The sequence below is a fragment of the Typopeltis vanoorti genome, chromosome 6 (genome assembly GCF_054136105.1).
Source record: "Typopeltis vanoorti isolate ZY-2024b chromosome 6, IOZ_Tvanoo_1.0, whole genome shotgun sequence".
Taxonomy (NCBI): domain Eukaryota; kingdom Metazoa; phylum Arthropoda; class Arachnida; order Uropygi; family Thelyphonidae; genus Typopeltis; species Typopeltis vanoorti.
In genome coordinates this window covers 55116382-55137542 of record NC_143554.1, presented here as the reverse complement: position 1 = coordinate 55137542, position 21161 = coordinate 55116382, and the positions used below count along the sequence as shown (strand labels likewise).

Below are 21161 nucleotides of genomic sequence, written 5' to 3'. Positions count from 1 at the left end.
CTCGTATTCCGTTTGGAATATTGATGATCTGTGATAGGTCCTTGCTGATGCCAAACACCCCAGCATCCCTGCCTGCTTGATTGGTGAAACTGGAGAGAAGGGGAGTCGATATGAGTTGTGGACATTGAAGTCCCCAAAAGGATGACCTCACTATTGTGATATTTAGACTGCAGAAAATCAAGCTTTAGCAAGAGAAGGTTGAAGAGCTCAGAGTGGTTGATGGAGTTTGGAGAGCAATTGAGAGAGTATTTAGAGAAATTTTGAGACAAAGCAGATCAAATAGTGGGGATTCAAGAATTTGCAGTCTCTGGCATGGTATGTTGGTTCTCACGAATGCACGTGCTGCCCTTGTGGACAAAGACTGTATATCATGTAGTTTGGACAGTTGAGGTGTACATTGGCTGGTGAGGTTGCCAGTTTGGGTTTTGAAAGGAATCTACTGACCAGATTACTAGATAATGCCGACCATCCTGATATACACCCTGAATATACCATTTTACTAGCAATTTCAAATGTCACTTTCCTCGCCTATTAACTCCCATAATACCCTCATTCAAGTTGACTGTATTACAAAACAACTTCACACACATGTCACAAATGTGTGGGAAGTTTTATTTGTTTTTAACAGTGTAGATGAGAATACAGATTGATAACAAAATAACTATTTATTAACTTATTGCCGATATTCTATCCATCAGAGCACAAAAAACAGTTTGTCGTGGTATGCGAGACAGCTACAATCCAGTATAACAATGGGACTAGTTTGAACAATTGTAATGTACCACACAAAGACGAAAGTCCTAGTTAGGTGCTATCTATGTTAAAAAAAAAAAAAAAAAAAAAAAAAAAAAAAAACAGAGAAAGTATTAATTTGGTCTTAAGGTGACTGTCTCCCAAATCTTTGGCAAATTTATACAGCTATACTTGTTGAGGTTTGGAGTATGTTTCAAGGCTTCTGTTGATTCCAGGAACAACCTTTTAGACTTATAAAAGCTTCTGTGCAGTACTTTTTTTTTTTTAAATTGATCCTGTGTACAGGGGGAGGGGGTATCTAAAGCATGGTCCGCTAGACCATGCTTTTGATACCCCTGGCATGCCATAGCGATAGTGCCGAATTTTTTTTATGTTCACTGAGGCAGATGTCCACAGTCCTTCCTGTCTTTCTATAGTGAGCTCGATTGCATGAACAGGGCACTTCATAGACTCCTGGATGTGATAAAGGAGAGACTGTGTCCTTGAGTGAATGGATGAGATTTGCCAATTTCACATACGGTTTAAATACGGTGTGTAGTTGATGTTTATTAAGCACTCTAGATATCTTTTCAGATGTGTCTTTAATGTATGGGATGGTGACAGTTTTGTTGTAGTCTTCTGTGGTAGACAGTGGGAGGAGGGGATTTCTGGAGAGCATTTAGTGTATCTTATGTGGATTATAGCCATTGGCCAAGAAGGTGTGACATAAGTGAGTGAGTTTAGCAGTGAGAGCAGTGTCACTGGAAAAAAATCATTCTAGCTCTGTGTGTTAGTGTTTTTAGGATACCATGTTGTTGAGATGATTGATGGTGTGATTATTTGTGTAAATATCTCCCTGTAAGTGTGGGTTTTCCGTAAACTGAGAGTGATAAGGAACCATCTGAAAAACGTGCGATTAGTGTATCCAGGAAGAGTAAACGGTCATTAGCTTCCAGTTCCATTGTGAAGTGGATTTTTGGGTGTTATCTATTTAAATGTGCTAAGAATGTATCCAATGTATCTAGGCCATGTGGTCAAATAACAAGCACATCATTAATATAGCATAGCCAAAGCTTTGGTTTGAGCATGGTGTATTGATACCATAATTAATGAGTTAATAAATAGTTATTTATTAACTCATTAATTATTAGTCTGTTGAGGAAACAAAAAAAAAAAAAAGAGTGAGAGAGAAAGCAGGTATTAATTAGGGAGAAAGGGCTGGGGTAACCCCCAGCCAACTTCTACATAGAACACTTGGAAAAGCTAGGGTGTCCCCCCCCTTTCTCCCAAATTAATACCTGCTTTCTCTCTCTCTCTCTGTTTTTGTTTCCTCAACATAGATAGCACCTAACTAGGACTTCATGCTTTGTGTTGTACGTTACAGTTGTTCAAACTAGTCCCATTGTTATATCAGATTATGGTTGTCTCGCATACTGTGACAAACTGTTTTTTGTGTTCTGAGTGATGCCGGATAGAATACCAGCAAAATATCAGCAATGAGTTAATAAATAGTTATTTTCTTATTAGTCTGTGTTCTCATCTATACCATTAAAATTAATCAACAAACACAGTCTGTCTCATATTTGGCATTACAAAAGTGATGAGATGACACCTGTAACTTCTATCAAAGCTAGATTACTGTTCTTTTGGTTAACCTTTCTGTTCAAACAACTGAAAAAAATACCAGTATCCAAACCATAGTTCTCCATCAAATGGGTTCAGGCAGGCCTAGAAAGAATGGCATATCACAAGTGGCTTGAGAACAAATCTTGAATTAAGCAGCAGAAAATGCTTAAGATCAAGAATTCTTAATCTGATTTTGAAAGTGCCAAATGCAGAAACCCCACTTCATGTTCAAATGACAGTCAAGCCTGCTGGTTTCTCAACAAGTCTCGCATGAAAAACTTGCCTATCCATGTTTCTAGCTCTGTTGCATGTTGCAGATGGTATCTTAATACAAGACCTACTGGCATCCTTTGCCACCAACTCCTGCACTTATAACCAAAGCGAAGAAGTACCCTACTCCACACTTGACCAAACACAGCTCATGCATGCTTTTCTTAGTCATACATCAGAAAGACATCGAAAAATCCTGAGTAATATATATTCTAATTTTATATACATGTCAGTCAGTCATAAAAATATAATAACAACTGACTAATTTAGACACTAACAAGTCATCTAGTGCCTCTCCCATTATGCTGAAAATCAATGAAAAGAAGCCTACAGTCATATTTGACAAGAAAGTATATCTTTGTTTTTAATACTTTAATCAAGAGTAACCAGAAACAGGGCAGGTTGATTTGGTGGAGAAAATTTGAGCCATAGCAGATCAAACAGAAAGGGATTCAAGGGTTTGCAGTCTTTGGCATGTTATGTCAGTTCAATGAATGCACAAGTGCTGCCCTTGTGGTGGAAAGAGCTGTGAATGTGGGCAGTTGAGGTGGACAGTGGCTGTCGAAGTCGAGATAGGAATAGTACTTCAAGTGATGACTGTAGGTGCTAGCGCACATAATTTATATTGCTATTTAGGGCACAGATGTTGGTGAAGTGGATGGGAAACTTATTTTTGGTAACAATTAATGTTGGTGAGTTGTTTGATTGGATTTCTATTGTTTTCTAATTCTCAAATACAGGTAACTCTCGTATAATGCAGTATTTATACAATCCGTTTTCAATATAACACAGTCTACAAATTGTAGTTATCCTTGTTCAACATGGTATTTATACAACACGGTTTCGATAAAAATACAATATCTACACATTGTGATAACCCTTTATCTTTGCATATATTTTTCACCGTGCAACTTAAAAATCAAATTTTATCTTTGTTAAATTTGTGTCTTCCCGTATTGCGCATGTAGTTATAAGTAGTGAATTTATATTACGGGAAAATACCCTTCAGCATGCACGTACGTCAATTATTAACTGTATAAAGTGTTTATTGTTGAAAATTGTCTTCATTTTCTGCCAGGAAAGCGCATTAAAAATCATAAGTGTGTGTTAATCTCAACCTGAACACTTTATTTTCTGGTGAGTTACATAATTAATATGTAATGCTTTTTTTATGTAAAAAAATATTTTTATAGTAATGGCCACAAACTGCAATGAAAGGGAAAAACCAACATTGAAAAGAAAATTTATTTCTCTCGAAGAAAAAATTAAAACCTTGGGTCGGTTGAAAAATGGAGAAAAACCAGAAGCTGTTGCAAGGACTTTGAATTTAAACGAATCAATTCGTACAAATAAAATGAACATAAAATCCGAGAAAGTGTTTATTGCTGGTCAATGGTAAGCACGTTGCTCATGTACGCAATATTCTAATGGGAAAAATAGAGAAATCTAATGATTTGGATAGAAGATTGCACTCGAAAGAAAATTTCTTTGGATGGAAATATTATTAAAGAAAAAGCTCACAGTTTATAAACATTTATGATGGAGATCAGGTGTTCAATGCGGATGAATCCGGGATATATTGGGGAAAAAATGCAAAAACGCAGACCTGTATTTCGAAAAATGAAAGTCAGCTCCTGGATTCAAAGTTTCTAAAGATAGAATTGCTCTACCGTTTTGTAGTAATGCATCAGGTGATTACATGACAAAACCAATGTTTATTAACTGATCCTCAAATCCTCGTACAATGTATTATACAAATACATAGTATAAAATTATACTATGTATATATATTTTCATACTTGCATGAATTACCTGAATTAAATAAAAAGATATTTGTGTTGGATATAGCATTGTTGTTTATATAATTAAAAAAAAATAAGATTTTGGAACATAACCCTACTTTTTCTATGTGATCTGAGTCTCTCGCGATTTGTATAATGCGCCATTTCCATGGAACCTAACATCCGCATTATACGAGGATTACCTGTACGTTATTATTTTTAAAGTACACTTTTAAGCCCACCATAAACTTGTTACACTTTTCTGTTCTATCAAAGATCAGCTCCCTCCTCTCTGTGCCTGCAGTATATAGCACCCTGTTCCTGCAAGCTAGCTTACTTCAGACAGACAGGCAGATCAGCAACTATCCATTTAATAAACACAAATCATACATCTGCAATCAGGACTCTGGCCAATCTGGCCTTGCAGACCTTGTTTTGGATACAACCCATAGGATCTCCTGGAGAAAAACCACCGTGCTCCACCATAGTAAATTCAAAAAAGAGAGACTTTTGTGGAATCTGTGGTGGCACTCAGACATCAACTGAATTGAAATAAATGCAGTTGCATAAAATTTCCCAAAACTTTAAATCGACCACGTGTTTCACGTAGTATTGTGTTGTATTTGAGTGTGTGTGTGTGTGTGTTACAAGAGTTACTTGTAATCCCTGAAGATGTCTCAGTGACTGAGACGAAATATTGGAAGCATTAAAATTAGCATTTAATCCTTTCCTAGTGCTGTAAATATTATATTAAACCTCCAATCTCTCAGCACTTAAGCCTCAACACACAGTTCTATTGTGTGTGTTCATGAATCTCAAGAGTTTGAGATTCATATTTACACCTAAGGGTTTGTAAACCATAGTATATTAGTAATCATTGGTGAACTGCAGGTTAGATAATCTAGAAACCTTACTGTAGAAACTAAATGCTTTTTCAAGCCATATAGGATATCGTAACATTTATTCTTTGATTGGAAAGACCTGGACTAACTTGAAGCTTTTACGCTTGGACTCGCCGATAGTCCTTCGGCATGAAACTCTTAGATTTTGATCTCCAAGTTTCGTATCCGGCTTTAAAATAATGAGGGATTTATTATCCCCTTAACTTAATTTACTCTGCCAGAAAAAAAAAAAAAAAAAAAAAAAAAAAATCCTCTTGTATATAAAAACTATATTTGGTGAAATTTATCTTGCACTGCATTTACTTTTCATATATCAGTATCAATGCAATATCATTTCAATTTTCTAGCAAATAATATTTGCAGTGAATTTTTTTCCACAATGAATTTTCTCTGCGATGAATTGTCCGTGAACCATGGCATTCCCTTTTAGCAGTTTATGGTTGAAGGAAAGCTGCTGATTATTGACATGGATTGAACTTTTGATTTTTATAATGCCTGTATTTTTTTTATTTTTATTTTTATTTTTTTTTTTTTACTTCCAGAAAAAGATGTCATGGTGATCTTTTTCTGTAGGTTATTCAGACTGACCTAAAGCTGATATGTTCTGGAAGATGCACTTAAATTTTTCTTTGCATATACTTCATATATACATTAATTTGATAAGGAGAAAAGGTTTCATTATAGTCACTGCTGTAACATGTTGCAATAAGTTAATTGTGCCTTTTAATAAACTAGGGTGCTACAGAACGTTTTGTAACAAGTCCTGAAGAAGTAATGGAAGTTATAGATGAAGGAAAAGCAAATAGGCACATAGCTGTCACAAGTAAGTAATATATTTGGACTTTTATATTTAAGTTACAGCTATAGAATAAAATAAAGTTAACATATATAAATTAATTAAAAAAGCTAATTTAATAAAAGTGGACTTCAATATGTATGCATCTGTTACTTGAGTCTCTGTCTTATGTACCACTATTGTGCTACTTATTCTGATAATCTTTCAGAATGTGCTATATAGGATTTAAAAAAAAAAACAGGAATCAATTATTATTCTTTTGACCCATCTAAAAATAAAACATTATTTTCATTCTTTCAGAGAGTTCAAGAACTCATTTTGGAATTGTAAAAAATTGTAACAGTCAACGCAAGGAACTAATTAGGACTTTAGTTCCTTGGGTTTTCTGTTAGTTTTTTTTAAACTAGTCCCACTGTTGTACCAAATAGTTGTTTTGTGCACTGTGACAAACTGTTCTTGTGCTCTGAAGATGCTGGTTATAATACTAGCAAAATATCAGGTAATAAGTTTATATATATTAATTTTTTTCTTGTCATTCTGTGTTGTAATCAATATCGTTAAAATAAACCAACATAATAGTAACTCACTCCACATGGCATCAGTGGAGGTTGGACCTCATATGCTTTTTAACCACACATTTATTCAGCTGAGTTTTTACTTCACATACCATGAGTTACAAAATGTCACTTGCATCAATACCGTAAGATCCCATGTCAACATTTATGTATCTCACATTTATGTATTTCCTCTCACATTCTTATGTTTCTCAAACTTTGAAGATTGTGTTTCTTCTTTGAAGACTTCTCCGTTTTTCCATAGAATCCTGTATATGAACACAATGGTATATGTAGCCTTATCAAAAGCCTAAGTACTGCTTAAAGAGAGTGTAGGTAACCTATATACACTGAACTAAATATTCATCTTTTCTTTCTGAACTGGTTTTTAGAATTAAATCATTTGTTTTTGTTTTGCATGTGTGCTTGTTGCTGAGTGGTCTATGAATTGGCAGTGGGCTCTTAAAAGTATTTCATTTGAAGACATTCCTTCCAACTAAAATAAGGCAGCATCAGATATGCTGGCAACTTCTAAAGAATTGTTTCCTTTCAGTTACCACTTTTAAGATGAGACTATATCATGGACTCAGCCAGATCCAGAGTTAAGGATGGTACAAACTCTCAGTAAAAAGAAGCTAAATTCTTAGGACCACTTTTTTGACAGAAAGCTACATTCCTTGCTTACATTTATCAGCTAAGAGAAAATTGTAAAGAAGCATTGAATATTCTTCACATGCTGTCACCCACAAAGTAGTGAGCTGATCAGCTTTGCGTTTTATCGTGCTCTTGTTTGATCAAAGATTAATTATGGGTCCCAAGCTTTTCCGTTCTCTATCAGTCCTCTGATGGCTGGATCCTGTCCATCATCAGGGTATATGGATAGCTACTTTTGCATTCTGCAAATCATTCATTTGATTTTTGTCAAAACAAATAAACCTGCTTTATTGCTTTAATGGAAACAGTTGTCTCTTAACAATGTCCTTCAAATCAAGTCTCTTCCTGAACATATTTTACGTGAACTAGTATTTTCTTCTATGGTGTGAAGTTTAGTATTACTCTCATTAGACTGCCATACTTTTTTTGTATGTAGGCGAAAGAGATTATACAAGCTATTGCCATAAATGTTTTGATGTTACCTGCACTGAACATAATAGCCGTTATTCTTTTATGGCAAGTTTGCATTCCATCATGTAGCCTCTTGCTCTGTTAGCTAAGGAAGTCTCATACTTTCTCATACCAGGGAGCAGAACATCCTGATTTCTTATCCATCTATACTGATTGTTCAATATCCGAGACTTATGTTGGTTGTACTACTGCTGCTTCCCGACTGCATTATATCCAGTCAGATCCCACTGGAATGCAGTAATTATACAGCTGAGCTTCATGTGCCATTCACTACTCATCAAGCAAAAACTCTAGTCCTCCATACACCTTTACCAACCAGACTCTTACACAATATATAGGGATGACTGCCCCCCCCCCCCCCTTATTTCCTTTTGTCCTGTCATGTGTTGAAAAAATTTCTTCTGTATGAGTTCTATAAAACCCATTTTAATAATTTACTTTTCACGTTGCTGTCTTATCTCCTATTTTTCTTAATAAAATCTTCAGTTTATTCTCATAGATATCTGTGAGACAAGCAGCCTAGTTGGTTATAGATCTGTGGAAACATTCCATACAACTACAGAGTTCACTTGTCTCTGGATTTTCTTTCATTCCTAAGAAATCAAATTTAATTCCGAAGAATATGTATGTTCTAAGAGCTGTGTGAAGACTAAATTTGGTAATTTGGAGTGGTTTACAGTTAAAAATGTCTGTGACAAGGAAGTGTCTTATCTCCATTACCAGGCAAAACAAAAGGTTAAGAACCACTGATATAATGATGAATACTCTCATAGATAAGATTAATGACAAGAAAGGAGAACAGCTGTCTTTGCAATAATGATTTGGATATATTCAGAACTACAGAAGAAACTGGACAAATGGAACAGTGTGACATTACTACGGATTACATATTAATATCAAGAAGAGTGAGAATATAGTTTTAAATCATAGTGAAAATATAAAAGTTAATTATGTTAGACTCAGTGAACAAGATTTGAAGAGGAGTGAAAACTTTAAATATCTGGGAAGATGCTTTCTAATAATGGAAGTTTAGACAAGGAGATATCAACTGGTCCAAACTGTGTTTTTAAAGTGTGAGTAGTTTACTTTGGGATAGTGAGGTCCCACTGAAGTGCAAGCTTTTGATTAACAAAAGTTACTTTTTGCCCATTCTGATTTATGCAGCAGACATAGACTAATGAAAAGAAGTATGAATAGAATACAAGCAATAGATTTGAAAGTTTTAAGGACAGTATTGTCAAAATAATGCTTATGAACTCACTTGAAATAGTTTGGGCATATTAACAAGAATGAATTCAGAAAGAATACTAAGAAGAATGTACAAAATGAAATTTGAGGAGAAGAGACTAAGAGGAAAACCACAGAAAAGGTGGAAAGACTAGATAAGGGAAGATCTAGAAAAAAGAAACCTGAACTGGTATAGTGTTCATGAAGGAAGAATTTAGGAGAATAGAAAGAAATGGAAAGATTTGATCTACCTGACATGACAGTTTCTGTTGAAAAGTTGTTGCCAAAGAAGAAAAAGAATAACCTCGAGTCATAGGCTCAGTATGACCTTTGCTGTTCTTGTGCCAGTAAACCATAAACCAACCTCAAGTCTCATTTTTATTGTGTGCATCAACATTCAAGTGATCCTTGTCAAATTCCTGCTAAATTATGGGGTGCATGGTACTGTATGATAATACCACATGATTCAGGTTACCCTATTACTAGCTGGTGAACAACAGTTTTTTTTTCTTTTCCAAATCTGTTACTTATTAGTCCTCCTGTATTCTCAAATCTAACATTTTGGTCTTTTAAGGCACTATACAAGCATCAATATATTGGTCATATTGTAGCTCTTTTTTTGCCATCTTGGCATCAAATACCTGTTTTTGCTAAACTTTCCTTCTCAATTCTGTGTTAGTGATCATACCACTTTGGAATGGCTCTGCCAACACATTCTTGAATGCCAACAGTGCAAGTTCTTCACTAATATTTTCCTTTTTAACTTGATTCTACTAGTGAAAACATCATTTTGTTTTAATTTATCTCAGAACTCTTGTATATGTGATCTCTTGGGTTTGATCAACTGTCCCCCCCCCAAAATCCAGCTTAGACTCATAATTAAAATTGGTTTGAAGTCTCTCTCTCCTAGCAGCATTATCTTATCTATCCAATTAGATAATGCTGCTAGATTGTATCAACATTGGTTACAGAATATCCCACCCAGACATGCTAAATCTATCACATCAGATACTGTTGGGATTGGGTGAAGGTTAGATAATATGAGATCCTTTTTATAGTACTTCAAGGCATGCACTTCAGGTCTCCATTAAGCATAAGCAGAGTAGTAGGCTCAGTGGATAATGAATTTCATCTACCATAAAAATTGGTACTGATTTTATGAATTTGCCATTTACTGCATATTGAACCTGATCAAGTATACTGATATTTTATTTTTGTGTTGCCAAGGAACTTGGCATCAGCAACACCTTTTGCTGTCCTGGTTGACCAATTAGATAATGCCGCAATTATTAAACATGGGCAGTAGGCATGGACATTAGAGAAAGGAGGTAGATAAATTTCATAGGTGTGGAACTACCACACTGGTTATTCAAAGAAAATGGCTTAAATAAGCAATGTGATTAATCTGAAATCTTACTTCAGACCAAAGTCACTTGAGACCATCTTACTTGAGATGGCTTCACCTAAAATGGCTTTTGTTTTGAGTAATTTCAGATTATCTAACCTTACCTCACCCATGATATCTTATAGCAGTAGGTTTACAAGCTGTTATGAATGGGATATTTGCACAGTGATAACAACTGTGGCCATTAAATCTAATCTAGTGAATAGCTTCTACATCATAAATTAAACTATAGGGTTTATATACAAATACTGGTTTTCCATATATTAAAATTTACATTCTAGTAAAAACCTCTATCCCATAATATGGAAACCATTGATGTTATTTTTCTTTGCATAAAAGTGAGTTTAATAGTATGTTTATTATATAAAGGAGTTCCCTACTTGGTTAACTCATTGGCTGTAATCATCGTATAGTGATATAATTAAAATGTAGGAAACTGTGGAATACCCATTCTGATATCTTTTTCTTGATGTATATTTTTATATTTGGCCACTATTTTCATATTATTGAGTCTGCAGCCTTGTACATATTAGCTAATAACAGAAGAATAATATATCACTTTCTCTTTGGTATTGTTTTAAGGCAGGTTTTACTTTTAATAAAAATATAACATGGGACAATCTTTACTTTTCTAGATTTCTAATGGCAACTATTCCAAAGTTTTCTGTGTCTTAATCATAACACTACAGGATTACAACCACCAAGGTTAACACTATGTGGGATGCTTCTTTATACAGTAAGCATGCTGTTAAAGTCACTGGTAATACATGTAGGAGCTATATGAAATCATAATTAAGAATAATCATATAGTTGTATAAAGGATTCATCAGAATGCATGTATTAAGGCTGAAGTGCTTGGAGGAACTTATGTTGAAAGTTTAATGGAGTAAAACAATACAGAGGAAAAGGATTAAAAAATATTCTTTAATTCTAGTATTTTGTCCTGGTCACTGAGACATCTTTAGGGAGTACAATATGAAACTTGTAACACCAAGGCAACACAAAACTAGGTGCAACATGGTAGGTGATCTTCCTGTCTATACATAGCAGGCCAACTTGAATGAATCCAATAAACAAGGGAGTTGATCCTTAATGGAATGGATAAGGGTAGCTAGTTTCAATGGGGCTTGCAAGCTGTGCAGAAATTGTAGTTTTTTAGAATTCTGGATATATATATTTTTTTAATTTTTTTTTTTTTATGTGTCTCAGATGTAGGGGATGAAGATAACATTATTAAAAACCTTCCGAAGAGAAGGTCATAGATTGGGAAAAGAATTTATTATTATATTATTCTATAGGAACTGTGTAGCCATTAAATAGGAAGGTGTTGTGTATATGGCTGAGTTCTGCTGCAAGAGACCTCACTGGAGCAGTGATTGCAGGCTCTATTGGCTAGTTTTTCATCATCATGCTTGTCAAGGATTTAGGTCTAGATTGGCCCTGTTCCAGCCTTATTATTATTTCTGACACCTCCAAGGAGTCCAAAGACTCATTGAGGGAGGGCACCTATTCTACAACACTTGGTCTCTACCACTTCCATCTATCACCACCATCTACCTCCCACCACTAGTATTTTTTGTCTGTAAATTGCCTGTGTCCTGAAGGCCGATTTGTCTATATGCAGGATGAAAAACCTGAGTTTCTGGGAGAAAAACCCTGCTACCTCCGTATGAGATTGGCTAACTCACCTTCAGTTAAAAAAAGCCCACATAAAGATTCCTCCCATCGTGACGAGAATCAAACTTAGGCCTTTTCCAGTCATAGGGCACAATGTACCATCGTTCTTCCAATTGTGCTACGGAGGAGCTTGAAGTCATTGTTGAATCTTTTAAGAGGATGTCCTGTTTTCTTTTTCCTTGGTCTGTAATTCAAGTCTTATTTTGGTAATCTTTTTTTTTTTTTCATTTTTTCAACGTATTCACATCCATTTATGTTTATATTTTTTAATTTTTTCTATTACTGATTCCTGGTTTAATTCTTTCATAATTTCTTCATTTCTTCTGTGATCAAACAGAGTATACTTTGCAGTTTTTCTCATAAAACTTTTTATGATAACTTATTGTTGATGGGGAAAGTATCATTAGGAAGGCTAGACTATGTGTTTGTTTCCTTTTCTATTGTAAATTGGATTCTAGGGTATAGATTTAAGATGACAGAGGAAAGAGTATAAGTCAAGAGTTTGGTTGTTTGTTTATTCGAAAAACAGTCTCTTGACTCATATTTGAATCCCACCTAAGGCTTTTGAAACTGTAGGTCGATTAGTACATCTTATATGCAAGTGGCATAGTGTTCCCTCCTGGAAAAACTAATTTTTAAAAAAAATTTAACTTATTTAATTTTTTTTTTTTTATTCTGCAAAGCAGACAGACTGGTAATAGACATTTTACCATATGGGTTGACAAAAAAAGAAGTTATCTATCAGTCTTAAAAGAGCCCTAATCCTTCATAACATGGAATAACTTATGGATTCGATGCCTCTTGGTGTCTGATTCAGTTTTCACTATTTTCTGCCATTTCATTTTGTCTATTATCATATGCCAATGTTCACCTCACAGGGTCTTTAATCATTGCCCATATGTCTTTAGAGAGCATGTTTGAATGTTTTCCAATACTGTCAGCTGTACTCCTTTATTTTTCAATATCTTATCCATTGCTTATAGGCTTACTGTTGCCTTTATTATCCAAGATCTCCTTTTTATCTATATCATGCATCATTGCTCCTTAGGTAAGTGAAGCTCCTAATTTCTTCCTGCTCATTTCCATTGACCTTTATTCACTTCTTCATCCTCTTTATTTGAATATTACTCAGAATAACATAATCCAAATATCACTATAACCTGAGTTATCCATTCTGGCTAATCCACTTCAAACTACAAATAAGAAATATCAAGAAAGAAAGAAATTATTTAATCGACCAGTTTCCTATGACTTATTGTGTACATCTGCAGGATAAATTATAGATGTGAAAAAATCACGTATTAACAAAGTGATTTTAAAAGTAACAACTGTCATACATAGAATGAACTTAAACTAGATGGTGAACATAACATAGCAATGTCATGAGGGCTGTTCAACAGAATTAGCACAGAAGGAATGAAAGATGACTGTTAGTAGCAGGTTTGGTGAGTATGCACGTCAACTGTAAACGGATGTTAAGAAGCTGTAGCTTGAGTTCCTGTATGTCTGGCAGAAACGGGAGGCTAAGGGATGCAACATCTGCTGAGTAGTAGCCATGGAAATAACTGTAGAAGGGACACAATGCAGAAATTTATCCAATATGGGAAAGTGGCTGAAGAGTCTGTAAAGAGAAGTGTCATTAATCAACTGGACTGCCCATTGACAGCATCAAGAATTTTTAGGCAGGTCTTAGGTTCACCACTCCAAACATGAGAGTAGTAATACAATGTTGGTTAGATTTGGTCTTTATACAGAGTAAGTAACTTTAGCAGAGATGTACCATTTTGAGTGGAGCAGAAAAGGATGCCAAGTTTTTTGGAAGCTGATGATGATGCTATCATCATCATCTGATGATGTGATGATATGATTGTGCCCAGAAAAGTTTGGAGTAAGAGTCAGTCTGAGAAGAGAGTTTTGATTGTTAAGCTGTGCATTGACAAAAGTAAGTGAAGAAAATCTGAGATCTTATTTTACAAGAAAACAAGCAAAACTGCATTTCGGTAGCATTGAAGTTGACTAGGTTGCTTTCATCCTAATCATGGCTACTGTGGAGATCGGTGTTTAGAGAGCTTATTATAGACTATCTTGACGCTTGATGTTTGAACACTGCAGGGCTTGTCAAATGAGTAGAATGAGTAGAGTATACTATCATCAGCAAAACAATGAATAAGATTTGCAGTCAGTGACAGTAGGTCATTTATCTAAATCATGAAGAGGTCAGATGAAATGACGGAGGCCTGAGATTTACACAAGTGTTCAATTCCGATTGGTGCAATGACTTTTAACTATTTCTTTTAGAATCTGGAAAATCGCTGACTTAAGACCAAAAAAAAAACATAAATTTAATGAAACTAAAACCATATATATACGCTTTAAATAAAATTACATAACTACAAAATACTAGATCCAAGGCCTTCTAAAATAAATCTACACTTTAGAGATTTTCTTATCCAAAAATATTAAAATTACCTATTCTCTGACTCATTCTATTACTGAATTGTTTAACATATTCTTAATCACATCAACTAGACTAAACACCTTCTTTTCAAAACAACAAAAATGTTCAACAGAGTCAGTTTCTTTGTCATGATCAAATTCCTGCCATGTACCCTCAAGGAGTGTACAGGATATGATAGTACTACATGAAAAATTTACATCATTACTAACTTCCTATCTACAATTTTTTGCCAAATCAATCTGTTACCTGTCAAAGCTACAACATTGTCAGATCTTATATTTATATATCTATCTTCTAAGGCACTTTTTACCCTATCAATCCTGCAAACCTGGCAGAGAACACTTGTTTTGCTAATCTTTCCTATCCCATTCTGTTTAAGTAACCATACCACCTGAGATTAGCTCTGCTAATGCATTTCTGGATGCTGACAATGTCAAGTTTTTTCCTAATATCCTCGCTTTTAATATGATATTGCCATTGATGCCATTTGTTCATGTCTCCTAATCTTTCTCAGGACTCTCATATCTGCAGTCTCTAGTCTTTGGTCAAGTGTTTTACTTCTAACCCAGCTCTCAGATCCATCAGTTAAAATTGGTTTGAACACTGTCTTGTATACAACTAATTTAGTGTTTTGACTAATTTCTCTCTTATTCCATATAAATTTATTCAGTTGACTTCCTACCATACCAGCTTTGTTGATTCTGTTGTCTATTTCCATATTTAACTTGCCATCTTCACTAAAAACGTGCCTAAGTAGCTGAAATGTTTTACTTGTTCTGTACGTTCTCCATTCACAATGCAGAAGCATTGATATTTTCAATGCTTCTCCCTATTTTCATTGTCTTTGTCTTTTTAATGCTGACCTTCATACCATTCCATATCTATTACAACAGTTCAATTTAGTCAGGGAATCTTGCAGACTTGTAGTGGATTTATTTAGAAGTATAACATCATCCGCATGAAGCAAAGAGCTGAGATTAACACCTCCAATTTTGATATCTGGTTTAATACCACTTCATAATGTGATCCATATAGATAATGAATAACAGAGGGGATAATGTACATTCTTGTCTCACACCAGATTTAACATTAAACCATCTTCCTGTACTTCCTTCAATTCTAACTCCTGACTTACAACTCAAATAAAGACTAAGTATTGCTTGATGTAATGCCCTATTGACACCATATAACTGTAGCGTATTGAATAGCTTCTCTTTCGGCACCTTGTCATATACCTTTTCCAGATCGACAAAACTTAAATACAGATCTTTGTTATATTCCCATGATTTCTCTACTGTTTGTTGTAAAGTGAAGATCTGATTCTGACAGCCTCTATTTTGGCATGAATCCAGCTTGTTCTTCACCAAGCTTTTCTTCCACAATCCTTCTGAACTTTTCTTAACTATACTTGCATATATCTTACCAGGAACATTCAGTAGGGAAATACCTCTGTAATTCTCACATTCAATTTTATTTCCCTTTTTATATATGGGTACTATGAGAGCTCTACTCCAATCATCGGGAATTTGTCCATCGGTCCAGGCCTTTTGACCTATGCAGTGAAGCCACCGTACGGTGGTATAAAGGCATGCTGAAGTATGGTGGTATAAAAGCATTTCTTATCGAATATCATCTACTCCTGCTACCTTTCTACATTTCAAGGCTTTGATGACTTTTCCTGACTGTATGCCTGGTCAGTGTTTTTTTTTTTACCACTGTGCTATCACTGCTTGTTTCATTTATCAATTTTTCAAAGTAATTATTCCATACTTCAAGGATATCTTTTTCTTCTGTTTTCATGTCACCTTTATCATCTCTAATTCCTTTTACAGCACTCTTTTCTGCATTTCTAAGCTTCTTTAACAACCTCCAGAATATTTTGCCACCTTCTTGATATTTATTTTCTATGTTCTTGCCAAAGTCCTCCCATGACTTTTGTTTAGCTAGTTTTACACAATGTTTAGCTTTATTGAATTTGTCTCTGTATTCTCTAAAGGCACAAGCTGAGTTATTTGGCAGGAACTTTTGATATGCTTCCTTCTTTTCCTTCACTGCCTCTTTAACTTTCTATGTCCACCATGGAGTTCTGATTTTTCTATCCTTCCAGACAACCTCACCACATGCCTCTCTGGCTGAATCAATCAGGATTTTCTTGGAGATTCAGTCTCCAAGGGTTGGTTACTGTTCTCAAACTTTTTCATTTTTCAGTTCACATCTGAGAGCTGCTCAACTTTTATTCACTTAACTTTCTTACATGTTATTCTTTTCAATATGAAATTCAGTTTTATCCTGCTCAAGACTAAATAGTGATCACTTTCAGTTTCAAATCCTCTGTACACTCTGATGACCTGCACTCGGGAGAAAACATCACTATCAACATTAACATAGTCGATTAGACTTTTCTTATTCCTTGCCTCTTCTCTCCATGTGAATTTGTGCACATTTTTATGTTGGAACATGGTGTTAGTAATAACCAGTCCATGTCCTGAGCAGAAATCCAACATGTATTTGCATTATTATTATTAGCTTTTCTCCAAATTTTCCCAAAATATTTTTGGGTGTCTTGCAATCATTTCCTATTCTGCTATTTAGCTCCCCAACAAGGACTAACTTTTCCTTTTTCATTGTCAGTTTCTTTCTCTAAATCCTCAAAAAATTCCTCCATTTCTACCTTAGTAGCACCTTCTGTGGGACCATAGGCACAAATAAATCTCATTGTCCAGTTCCCCATTCTGACTTTTCCTACATCACTCTACTTGAGACTGCCTGCCATTCAAGAAGCTTAGCCTTGTATTTAGTGTTGAATACTATGGCTACTCCTTCTTTTCTTTGATTGTCATTGCTTGAATATAACATTTTGTATTTATTGTTCAGAAAGATCTCATCACCAGTTTTTGTCTTTTTTGTTTCAGTCACCCCTATTATGTCGATCTGGTACTTATCTAATTCCTCAGGTAGCTCCATTTCTTTGCCATTCAGGCTTCGTATGTTGATAGTACCGATCTTTAACTCTGATGATGTTGAGTTGGGGTGTGTTTTCAGATTTGTTCCAGTAGCTGATGGTTCCCTGGCGAAAACAACTGGGGCCTTGTTTAACCAGGCAACACCTCAGCCGGTATGAAATTTTGTCATGTACCATCATTTTGTATTTTGGTTTAAGCCAATAAGAATACAATTTGGTCTGTTGAATCCCAAATTGCTAGCCCATCCTTATTCGTTCAGTATCCAGGTAGATACCCAACAGGGTGCACCACGAGAAGGTGAGGATTTGATATTAGGTCAGAAGCCCTGGTCGGTTTTCTGCATTCCTTTACAGACTATGTGGAGGTCTCCTCTCAGTTATACAGCTCTGACCCTTAAGCACCCCAGTTTTTTGTTAGGAAATGTTTATATTTTTGGAAAAAGGCCTTAACAGTTTCTTTGTTAAGGCCTTTTTCCAAAAATATAAACATTTCTTTCTTTTCCATGGGATCCTTTCTTATCACCCTTATGTAGCATACAATATTATTCCTCCTGTCTCTGAAGTATAAATCCTCTTACCTCTTGCAGGTCAATTTCATGCACAATTTACTAATTTTTGTACCAGAGAAAAAAGTTACTTCTACTACTTCATAAACAACAGAAGTAGAGTAGAGTAGAGCTCTTCATGTTAAACCACTTAACAGTTTCAAATTTCACCAATTGCTTTTTCCATAGAAATTCGGTGTCCTTAAGACAGAAGATGAAATTTTCCATTTAGCGTTTCCTTGAACATTTAATTAGAATGCTGACTGCAATATCTTCTTTTATTTAATAAGTACTTGTTGACAGTCACAACTCCTGCAATTTAAAGACTCGCAGTTCTAAGATTCCTTTTTGGAATCTTCCATTAATATTTTCCCGACTGTCACATAAAATTTTAAAACTTCCTAAGAGCAAAATTTCTCCAGTCTGCATTCTTAAATTTCCATTAGCTCTCTCTTGTTTTCCTCATTACCCTGATACCAAACGCTCTCTCTCTCTTGTTTTCCTCATTACTCCGATACCGAACGCTCTCTCTGTCAGTTGTCAATCACCCATCAAACTCGGTGAGCATGCACACTCCATGTAAATGGCAAACAAGAAGTAATGTATACTGGCTGACATGTTGTCTCCATTAGTGTAATGAGAATGTCTTAACAAAACGCAACACTTTATAATTTTAAATTGCATAAGGATTGAATGTAACATAATTATTAGAATCTAGTAAGTACATCAAAATTTCAAATGCTCTACCTTTCATTTTGAGAATAATAATATCAATAATGGGCACATCACAAGTGCCAATATACATGTTATGAAACCAAAACTAATAATATACTAACATAAACAATTTCTGAAAATATTCATAATTATTTTTACGTATTGACAGGAAAGTCTGTGAAGAATACCATTACACATAGGGATTGATCTGAGAGAAAACTGGTGATCCATTTATACTAGGTTGAAGGCAGTCCAAATGATGGTAACTTGTTGAGAAGCCCTTGCTGCTGGATCCTATCAGAGGCATTGAAGATGTCAAGAGCAACAGCACAAGTTTCTCCAAAACTTTCCATGGAATGGGTCCAAAGGTGTATGATGTAGGCTAGGAGATCTCCTATGGCAGAGGCAGCAGATGAATGAGACAGAATGTGACAAAGAAATTTTAAGCCACAGGAGGTGAAATAGATGAGATTCTAGATTGGGCATTCTTTCGTTAAAGAATATCAGAAAGTACAAAAGCACAAGCACCTCCCTTATGTCATAAGGAGTCACACAGGGTGTAATTTGGGCAGTTAAGATGAGCTGTTGTTGATTTAGTAGAAATTTGGGATTCAGTCAGAGACAAAACATCAGGTTTGAATTACTACTGAAGATGATTATGCATGTCATTTAAGTTACTGTTAATGTCACAGATGTTGATAAAGCGAATGTGAAAGATTTTATTGTGTGTGATTTTAATTTTGGAGGGAGGTTTATTATTTAGTGTGACTGCAGAGTCACTATACTAATTTAGGCTTTCACGTATAATGTTATAAAAGATGAAGAGAAAAACAGAATGGGAATATGCAGTGAGTGAAAAGAAACTTTTGAACAAGTATACAGAAGGCATCCAGTCTCCAAAGATTGTAGCAGTATTGATACTTTTTGTATAGGTGTGAAGGCAACTTTTAAGTTGTACTGTTTTAAACACTCCTATCTTATCTGTGATATTTTTTATATAAGGCAAAGAATCTGGTATTTAGTTGTTGTCTTGCACCTGTATATTCATTTGATTACATAATAACTACTATAGGATGTTATTGGTGGTTTTAGGATTGTAGCCATTCTTTGCGAGTATCTCCCTTGCATATGTCATTTCCTGCAACTATTGGATATTGGTTATGCTCTTTCTTTGAGTGTTTTAATGACATCAAGAAAAGAGCTATACAGTATATGACAGACAAGGATGACCTACTAACGGAATTAACCACAATATCCAGAGAACTTTCTTTAAATGGTTACCCAAAAAGACTTTATAACAAGATTCTCTTTACTGATATACCACATCGACAACGTGATGACGTCCAATACATCAGTACAATTAAGATTCCTTTTGTCAGCAACCTTTCCAAAAAATTAGCTAACCTTTTAAAACCACATAAGATCAGAGTGGCATTCAAACCAATCAACACTATTCGGAAATTTTTAAGATCACCGAAAGATCCTCACCCATTCTACAAGTACTCTGGAGTATATAATATACCTTGCTCATGTGGTATTAGTTACGTAGGTCAGACCTCTAGAAGCTTTGAAACGAGAAAGAAAGAACACATAGGATATGTCAGAAATAACAGACAAGACATTTCAGGCCTTTCATGCCACTTTGCCTCTACTAACCATCACATTGAGTGGGATAAGAGCCTTATGCCATACATAGAAGATAACTACCATTCAAGAACCTTTAAAGAAGCAGCTACAGTCGCCCGTAAAACTGAAAACCTAAACAAGAATCAAGGTCTAATTTTACCAGAAATTTGGAAAACTTTTATCAGATCATTAAACATCCAAGAAATGAACTTTCATAACAATTACGTAATGAGCCATAACGAATAAATCACGTTAACGAGACACGCACATTGTCACGCACAATACCAATTTTTTGTATGAATTAGAACTATCAGTTATAACCTAGTCTGTAACCTTCATTTTAGCTTACTAGTTTGTATTCCCTGAGGATGCCAATAGAAAAAGATTGGCGAAATATGTAGGAGGATAAAATAAAGCTACTTGACAAAGATTATAAAAAAAGTGTAATAGTCATACTTCTTGCTAGTTTTTACTCCTATTATACTTCATTTTCATGTTATCTTGCCTTGCATATAAGATATGCCTGAATAATTGAAATATTTGTTAAATAAATATTTTTGTTTTATGAGTAGAAAGACCTGATTTGAATGCCATGTGATGTGAGACACTTTCATTAAGCTTTTGAAACTGAAACCTTATTACCTGATTTCATCAGTAGGTGTAAGGTCATCACCTCTCCTGCATTTCCTGGAAATGCATTTTTCACTGTGTACAACAAACATGATGGTAATGTATGCATTTAACAGATATAATATACTGAT

At 34.9% G+C, this 21161-nt stretch overlaps 1 protein-coding gene across 2 annotated transcripts in view; it reads left to right on the top strand.

Moving 5' to 3' along the window:
* The window catches only part of LOC150105462 (kinesin heavy chain-like), a 415076-nt gene that overhangs the window by 74034 nt on the left and 319881 nt on the right, over positions 1-21161 (top strand). For both annotated transcript variants that reach the window (XM_090394832.1, XM_090394831.1), the window contains exon 7: positions 6047-6134. In XM_090394832.1, coding sequence (XP_090250958.1) covers positions 6047-6134 — 88 coding nt within the window. The remainder of the gene's footprint in view (positions 1-6046; positions 6135-21161) is intronic.